General features: G+C 40.5%; 1 protein-coding gene across 1 annotated transcript; it reads right to left on the reverse strand.

Moving 5' to 3' along the window:
- Nucleotides 1–626: 626 nt before the first annotated feature.
- Nucleotides 627–1,893, reverse strand: LOC147447245 (uncharacterized). The gene has a single exon (XM_086523094.1). The coding sequence runs from the start codon at nucleotides 1,809–1,811 to the stop codon at nucleotides 702–704; it is 1,110 nt and encodes a 369-aa protein (XP_086379220.1). The 5' UTR covers nucleotides 1,812–1,893; the 3' UTR covers nucleotides 627–701.
- Nucleotides 1,894–9,307: the final 7,414 nt, after the last annotated feature.

Raw genomic sequence — 9,307 nt, forward strand, 5'->3', positions numbered from 1 at the left:
TTTTACTTACAAGATACATGTTTTAATTACTTTAACAGAAAAAACGGCCATTTTACCACTTCAAGACATGTAAATACAAAGAGTTTTTAATTGTACAATTTGAATGCATGTGATATACATGCATGGTTTCTTATGCATGCACCTCTCGAGCTCTACATTGATGTTGAAGAGGGGGTTCAAACTCGAGACTGGGTTTATAGTGGAGGATGGTCTTTGTTGGAAAGGGTGAGAGAGAGTATTTGGAATTTATAAAATTGTCTTATGAGACCTGAAATATCTAATAATTATATGTTGAGCTCAAGACTATTGTTCAAGAGGGAAGTGATTTATCACACTTGAGAGGAAGAGAGAGAGAGAGAGAAATTACATTGTCATCCTTGGACGTCAATAATACCTATGAAAACAAAAATATCATGTGGGGGTGATAGGTGGCTGTCGATGTTTAAGATAAGGATTTCGAAAATGAGTGTGCATTTGCAGAGAGAGAGAGAGAGAGAGAGAGAGAGAGAGAGAGCATCCAAGCCACATATATGAGGAATTATGCCCCTTCCCATTTCGAGAAGACTGCAAGATTTTGCAAAATGTAAACATTTAACATTTTCAAAAAAAAAAGGAGAGAAAAGAAGAAGAAGGAAACAGAGACGGAGGTTTTTATCTTGAGCAAGAACAATTTTACCAGAGAGACTGAGCTTAATTAGTTATCATGTGGTGGTGTGGACATGGAACGAAGGGAGGCAGCTAGAAGAACGGGGTAGAGACGAGGAGGGCGCGGGACGAGGGGAGGTCGCCGATGTGCTGAGGTGGCGGCGGAGGAGGCGGCAGACAGCGTGGGGTACCGTTACGGCAGAGGGTGGCGGCGACGCCCTGGCTCGGGCAAGGCTGCTGAATCCACGGCACGGCTCCATGTGCGCCTTCAGCGCCGCTTGCAGGCTCCTCTCGCCTCCTGCAGCACGACCCCCCAGTCGCTTCCTCTCCTCCCTCACTGCCTCCCCGCATAGCCCGCATAGCCAATGTCCTCCTAGCTCCCCCCTCACCCTCTCCTCATACCCCCTCGTACACTCCTCCTCCATGCCGCAGCACTCGCATTCCACCCTCTTCACTTCCCACACCTCCCCCTGCTTCATCTGCCCACCTTCCTCTATTTGCTGCTGCTGCGCCTGCTTCCTCTCCAGCGCCCCAGCTTGGTGTTCACTTTCATGCGGAAACCTCTCCTTCACGCCTTCCCCATCTTCTTCCTCCTCTTCTTCTGCGTCTTGCAGCTCCAGCCTCCGTGGGAACATTGCCCACATCCCCTCTTCGTCGTCGTTATTCACAGGCATCGTGCTCCTTTCCTTCTCCTTCCTGCTAGTGTCGCCTGGCGGCTTCCATGCAGAGTTCGACTCACCCCTCGAGATGGCCTCTGCTGCCTCAACTTCCAGCAGCTGCAGCTTGCATCCAGGCGTAGTATTGATTTTAGAATGGCAAGACAGCTCATAAGGGGCTAGCTCTTGCCGGCTATCACTCTGCAGCTTCAATGGCGGTCGTAGTGGAAAGCGCGTGGTAGCTTCGTGAGAAGTGGATATCTTCTCATGACTAGTGGGAGCAAAACGGGCTAAAGAGTCTGTCAGCTGAGAAAGAGCTCTAGTGGTAGAAGGGCTTAAGGGAAGGGAGCAGCAGTTGCTATTGATGGAGATTGTGCAGGGCAGTGAGGAGGAAGAGGAGGCGCACTCCTTGATTTTGATCTTGTACGTGAGAATAAGATAGTCATCCGGCCTGCCTGCATGAATGCGCTCGCATCTCTGCAGCTTTTTCATTACAGAGATAGCTGCCATGGCGACTAGATTGTAGCAGCCTGCATGCGATTGCTACCTACGTGGGGACTGGGCCGCTTAAGTGTATTTACGTAGGTAATGGGTGTCAGCATGCATGGGGTGAGTCTCTATTTATAGAGAGAGAGAGAGAGAGAGAGAGAGAGAGAAGCTAGTGCATGTGTGTACGAGAGAGAGAGAGAGAGAGAGCGAGTGGTATGTGGTCCACCTCTTGTCTCCCGTCACCTCGACGAGGAAAAGGCCGTAACAAGAAATCTCCGCATGACGCCCATAATATCTTACCGCTCACGATCATCGTTTTGCTCTTCACATGTCTGCATGGCCACCTTTAACCCCTCCTTTGGATGTATCTGCCTTCTTTCACCTATCACGAACATGACACACGTCCAGACACACACAAATTTGCAAGGCCTTCCATAGGCAGTGTAATTGTGAGCCACTAATATTATTAGCCCCCCACCCCATCCCCTTTTGTTGCCTCGTCATGATGCCCCCCCCCCCCCCCCAAAAAAAACACACACACACACAGACACACTCTCTTCTCCTGAGTTTTTAATGCCATTCCTCTTTGATAAAGACCGTCTAGAGACAATGCATTTTGCCAATGACTCATTGGATCCACTACCACTAACAAAAGAGCTACCCCGAATGTCGATTGGTTTGCGACAATGCCCTAAAAATGGTGGGGGTAGGATCTATAATTGATATTAGGCATCATGAGGGGAGTAACTGGTCGTCAGATTAAGCTGGTAAAAATAGGTACCAATGATGGGTAAAAAGGAATCAACTCAGAAGGGAGAGAGAGTCTCACTCATCAAATTAGGCTAGTGAACTAGAACTAGTGAGTAGAGGCACACCCTATTTACCAAATTGATCCCCCCCCCCCCCCCCCCCTCTTCTCTTCTCTCTTCCTTTGTACCACTAGTTCACCCTTCATTTAACCCTTACCCCACAACGTTAGGTCGGATTTATTATTGAAACCTTTAAACATAGTGGAGTTAACTCTACAAGTCTCTACATTGGAATCACCTTCATTTAACCCCTACCCCACAACTTTAAGTAGGATTTATTATTGAGACCTTTAAACATAGTGGAGTTAACTCTACAAGTCTCTACATTGGAATCTCCCACTATTAGAACAAGGTGAGGAGTCACCATGGCCTCTTGATGGTAAGGGGGGAGGGGGAAGATTAATCAAAAGTAGGTCTTACTCAGTTGTTTAATTGTATTGTTCTAATAGAAAATGTTATTATTCATATACACACATAATTATAAACTAACGGTTTCAAACTGACCTATCAATCGATCTGGTACCCACCACTACCTTCGACGATGGATTATGGATATGGGAAATGCACTTTTCTTTCATCCCCAGTCCCCCACACACAAATGCACACACATCTACATAGAAGTGAAATGGTCAATAAATAGTGAGGTTTGTTACGATGGGCACACTTCTTTCTTTTTTAAGTGCTCAATTGAGCTGAAATTGCATTAATCACGATGAACCCACTTAAACAACAAGGTGAAAAGATCACATTAACATTCTAAGATAAAATAAAATAAAACAACAAAATAAAAAGACCCCATTACAAACTAAAAAGTAGAGTTAATAAGCATACATAATAACAAAATAACTTCTTAAGAAAAGGTAGGTTTAATAAGAAGAAGATTTTTTTCTCATGAAATGTCCTTTTTGGGGGTCTTTAATAAAAAGATTCTTTTATAAATAAAAATTTTGTAATATTTCACATCATGGGATCAAAATTCTATGAATGTACTTCTAGTGCTTTGTTCTTTAAGGATTTTAAAGCAGTCCAAATAAACAAAGATTAAAAAAAATAAAAGTAAAAGGAGCTTTAAATGAAAATGCACCAAATTACAATGATGAAAAGACCTATTTACAATTTAAAAAGAAGATATAATGTTTACAATACTTTCATTTTCAAGCCAAGAGGACACGTGTCCACCATTAGCAACCTCTACATCAACGGCTCAAAAATTGCACCATTTCTCCACCACCCCCTTGTGGCCTTCTTCAGACCAAAAAAAGGTTTTGGCTTGCCCAACGGGCAGAGCCTTAGCATTGCTTCACTCTTTTTGGCTTTGTCTATAAAAAAATTTGCTATGTCTTCAAAAAGAGAAAATTTTGACTCTTTTTGGTTGTCTTTAAAAAAATTGCTATATCTTCAAAAAGAGAAAATTTTGATTGGGTGCAAAAGAGTGGGCAATGTAAAATATAGAACTGATTGCGTCCACTCACACACACCCACATGGACCATAGTGGGTGTGCCCTCACCGTAACCATTAGGCAAAGCTTCGAATGTGCGACAGAATTAAAAAACATATAAATTATAAAACTGATGGAAAGGATGGATCCTTTTCTTTCAATAATCTTCAATATCTTACTTCATTTGTTTTGACAAAAAGATGTCATTGATTGAGAAAATATTATGCATTGGCATATAAAATAATTATCCTTTGTTGAATTTTAAAATATTATCTTGCCTTCTTTCCGATGAAAAATAAATTGATTGATGATTAAAATGGGAACCATTCATCAAACAGTGGACCATGTCACAAATTTAGATCCAGCTTTTAAAATTAAAAAAATTCCTTAAAACTTAAAGCATAATCATGTCCACCGCGGACTGACCTTGTCATGCCCACGTATCAATTAAAAATGCACCATTTTTATTTCATGCATAAGTTAAAACTATAAAAAGCAAAGAACTCCACTTTAGAGAGTAAATTAACTTCACACTTGTGATATTTTCTCTGCTTGTTGAACAACAAGCTTCCTGATTTCTTCATTTGTTTTTTTTATATTGAAGCTACTAAACCTATGGTCTTGAGGTTGCATATTATGTGGTGTGTGTGTGTAACGTAGCCTTTCCACATGGTATGTGTAGCCCTCTTTGTCCATGCATGCCATATGTAAAGCTTATCCATTAATCTATAAAATTTCAAGATCACGTGAATGTCTTTCTTTTTTTTCTGTTTTTTTTAAATGTGCATGGATGATTCACTTCAGCTACAACTTGCCGAGAAGAGCCTTTAAGGATCTCGAAACATAAGGATGCCACTAATCAATAAAATTTCAAGATCACGTGAATGTTAAACGCTTCTACGTCAATGTAAAGTAGGGCTTGAACCCAAGAAAGTAATCGTGGGCACCTACTTGTAGAGTCTTAAGAGCCTATAAGGTTCTCGAAGCATAACGATGGCATTACTTTTGGGTTTGAAGTATTAATATTTCAAGACCTTAAAGGTTTTTTTTTTTTTTTTTTTTTTTTTTACACAGTAATCACAATAGGGAGTTGTATATATTAGGGAAAATTACCAAAATACTTCTCTAATTTGTGGAAATTCCCAAAATACCCTTGAAGTTTCAAAAATTCTCAAAATACCCTTGTATCTATTTTGGTTGGATTATTCAAGCTTAACAGTTCTTTATTCTTTTCTGACAATCAAGATCTGTTTTTGAATGCTTAGCATGTAATTTGTCACAAATTACCTCGTAAAAAAGGGCAATTATATCTAAAATAATGAAGCAATTCATCTCCAAAGCTTACATAACCTACTTAAATTCTAGTTTTAGTATCTTGTATTGATAGACAATCAGTCTTCTTATGAAAGGTACAGTTATTTTTATCTTTGGAAAAATTTATCTCACAACAGGGAGTATTTTGGGAATTTTTGAAATTTGAGGGGTATTTTGGGAATTTCCTCAAATTAGAGGAGTATTTTGGTAATTTTTCCTTTATATTAATTAACGAAAAGAATTACAAGAGTAACCAAGCTTAGAATGAGCCTCCTAACTTATATAATGTTCCTTTGCATCCCACAGTACAAAGACAAGATGCAAAAGACCACCATTTCACTGCCTTTTACAAGGAGGCATAACCGACAATACAAATACAAATAGAAACCAATTTCACTGCCTTTTACAAGGAGGCATAACCGACGATACAATACAAACAAAAACCAAGTTCGATGCCTTTTACATGGAAGCATAACCGAGACATACACCTGACCATATTGTTGAAAGCTAAAAAATAACCATAAAGGACTAGAGTTGCCCGAGGGTGTCACCATGTAGAGTGGACTACCACCCCTAGCCCTGCATGCCCACCGAGTAGTCGAAACAAACCTCCATGGGCACGAACCAGACCCATCGGGATCAACAACATCACATCCATCATAATTGCACATGTGATAACCATGGATCAAGCAGAACACACAGTCAATAGAATCCGAACCAAAGAATGCAGTTTAAGCACACTCACCACGACCAAGGCAATGGGTACCACGTAGAAAGCTCCCCACAATCCAAACTCCTCGAAATCGCTAGTAGATCCACTACAAGAGATCACCTAAATACCGATGTCGATGGCGGGCGTCGATATATATGTAGGTAATTCTAGAGGGAGAACCAATTTTTGAAAAAATCAAAATTTGAGTTTTTGATAGCGCATATTCCAACGCCGATTTGGAGGCATATTTTGATGCTAATTTGGATGCGCATTTTGACTATTCTATCGGCACTTGTACCGACGAATTCTGCAACATTAGAACCCAAGGTTCTTCCCGCATATTTTTGTGTAATTTTTCATCTCCTCCCTTGCTCTCCTCCTCCTCACTTGTTGCAGATCTGGTGCTATAGGGCTTGCCGGACTGGAGATCTACACTCACACGTCCCCCCTCCCCCCGCCCCCAATCAACAAGGTTAGGTTCTTTTCAAGATTCGTAGTAGGTTTCTTCACTTTTGTGTGCGTGTGAGTAACATAGTGTGTGTGTGTGTGTGTGTGTGTTTGTTTGTAGGTTTGGCGACATTTCTTCAAGTGTTTGTTGCTCAAATAGGCCGCATGTGAGTGCCCTATCATTCTCTTCTCTTGCACATACACACACATGCACATAAACATGTACGCAAATAAATAAAAATGCACATTAGTTTGTGAACAATTTAAACACACTATGTGCGGCACACACAAACATTTCTAAACAAAGAAAAAATAGAAAAAAAAATATTACTTTTTTTATTTTATAAATTAGAAAACATCACTAACAAAGAAAGATAATGAAATTTGATCATTAAAAAAAGAATTATTTTGATTTATGTCATTTTGTATTTAGTTTTATTATTTCTATGTAAATTAATGTAAAAATTAGTAAATTATGTTTTTTAAAATTGTGACTAGTCGTAGGTGTTTTAAATGTAAATTAAAATGTTTTCAGTTAAGTTCTAGTGTTAGGTTCAAACTACCTTTGATTAACTTCATGCATTTTACAAATCGTCGATCGGCGTTGTTATGTCGATCGCTTATGGCAAATCGACATTGTTATGTCAATTGGTCGTAGTTGTCCGCTTTGGGTTAGCCTCTTAATTAGGATTAGCCGCTTAAGACTAATCGCTTAGGTATTCATTCGCTTAGCCGCTTAGGAGTAGTCTGTATTTAGGTCGTTGAAGGCTAGATGCTTATGGCTATCCGCTTAGGTATTCAGTCGTTGAGCCGCGTCTCTTAGTCATATCCGCTTTATTATTTAGCCGCTTAGGGCTTACCGCTTAAGGCTAGCCGCTTCGGTATTAAGTCGCTTAGACGTTTAGACTAGTACGTATTTAGGTCGTTGAAGGCTAGACCCTTAGGGCTAGATGCTTAGTGTTAGTAGCCGCCTTTGGCTAGCCGCTTACGGCTAGCCACTTAGGTATTCAATCATCGCTTAGCCATGCCGCTTAGTCCTACCCGCTTCGTCATTTAGTTGTTTATCTAGGATTGAGTACATAGAGGAAAGATGGCCTACATTCAAGGATGGGCCTTGTTGTATCCGTTTTGGTCTGGCAATAGATGGAGCAAACCCATTTGGATTACGGAGTTTGTCATGGAGCACATGGCCTATTTGCTTGGTTAATTACAATCTTCCACCATGGCTAGCTATCAAGAAGAGCCATATGTTGTTGTCATTGATCGTCTCAAGAAAGTACAAGGCAAAGAACATGGACGTCTATCTGGAACCACTTATAGAAGAGCTCTAAATCTTGTGGACAGAGATCGATATGGTTGACATGTCCCAACCAATCGGACGAAGAAATACCCATCTGCAAGGCATTCTCATGTGGACCATGCACGATTGGCTAGGCTTCGTTGAGTGTTCAGGTAAGTATCTTTGAAATCCTCACCTATATGCTATTCATGGCCGTGCCAATGCTTTGATTTCATTTTTATGATTTTTCAGGCATGAGTTACTAGGGCAATCATGCATGTCCAAAATGTGTTTCTTGACTTGGGTTTTGCCACTCCCATCATTTAAGCAAGACAGTTTACGAGGAGCATGGTAGAATTTTGCCTAAAGGCCATGAGCTACGTAGATCAAACATATGCGAACACGACATGCATCCACTAAAAGCAAGTGATTGGAAGAACATTAAGTAGCTAGAGAGGGAAGATTTTGAGCCACCTGACATAAAGAGACTCTATTTTCCATGAACTCCCATATTGGAGTGACCTGCTTATTAATCATTTGATCAACCTATTTCAGAATGTAGGGGAGATCCTATGGAAGACCATCACTGGAAAAAGGGAGAGCAAGGCCCAAAGAGATGACCTATATGATGTGGTTCGAATGCCCGAGATAAGTACACCCGATGGAAAGTTTTCTATACCAAAAGTTCCATGCGTTTTGAGTCGTGCAGAGGAGCAACAAGTGAATAAGACCATATCTTCATTCAGGACTCCTACTAGATGCATGTGATGTTTGAAAACGGCTTTTACTAGAGATGACAATCTTAGTGGTCTTAAATCTCATGCTTGACAAAAGAAATTATAGTTTATCTGACCAATTTCCATAGAAAATTGTCTAACAGATGACATTAAAAGCACAATCTATAAATCAATGAGTTAGTGTGTTGGATCTCATCAAAAGAGATAAGAAAAGACAACATAGATGCAGCTCGCTTAAATGCTATTGAAGCAGTGTGTATGGTGGAGAAGTACTTCTTGACAAACATTCTTACCATCCAAATGCATCTATTTGTGCATGTGGTTGATGAAATTTCAATTGTTAGAGTGGTCCATAACAAGTGGATGTTCTTCTTGGAGAGATTCATGAAGACTTTAAAATGGTTCGTTCATGAAAGGGCTCGTCCCAAGGGTAGCATGGCTGAAAGATGGCTTGTGCATGAGTCTCTTATTCTCATCAGCGAGTTTCTGGGTTCAATCCAGAGATGCTCTGAATGTGGACTATTGAGATCAACGTCAAAGTGATAAGGGACGAGCCGCAGAGACAAGGCATCATGAGAAAGATGGATATCACAATGCGGGAAAAGGTTATGAGATTTTGTCTTCTCAACTTAGATTCATGCAAAAGTGGATAGAGAGGTACGAAGGGGAAAATAAATTACGCTTGACAGATCGCTTGCAATTCAAGCGCAATCGTGACACTAGAAACCTTCCTTTTCTAGATCATCTTCAAAAATTGCCAGACTTTCCTACTGGCACTAC

Source organism: Adiantum capillus-veneris, chromosome 11, assembly GCF_014529385.1.
Source record: "Adiantum capillus-veneris isolate H3 chromosome 11, ASM1452938v2, whole genome shotgun sequence".
In the NCBI taxonomy this organism is placed as follows: Eukaryota; Viridiplantae; Streptophyta; class Polypodiopsida; order Polypodiales; family Pteridaceae; genus Adiantum; species Adiantum capillus-veneris.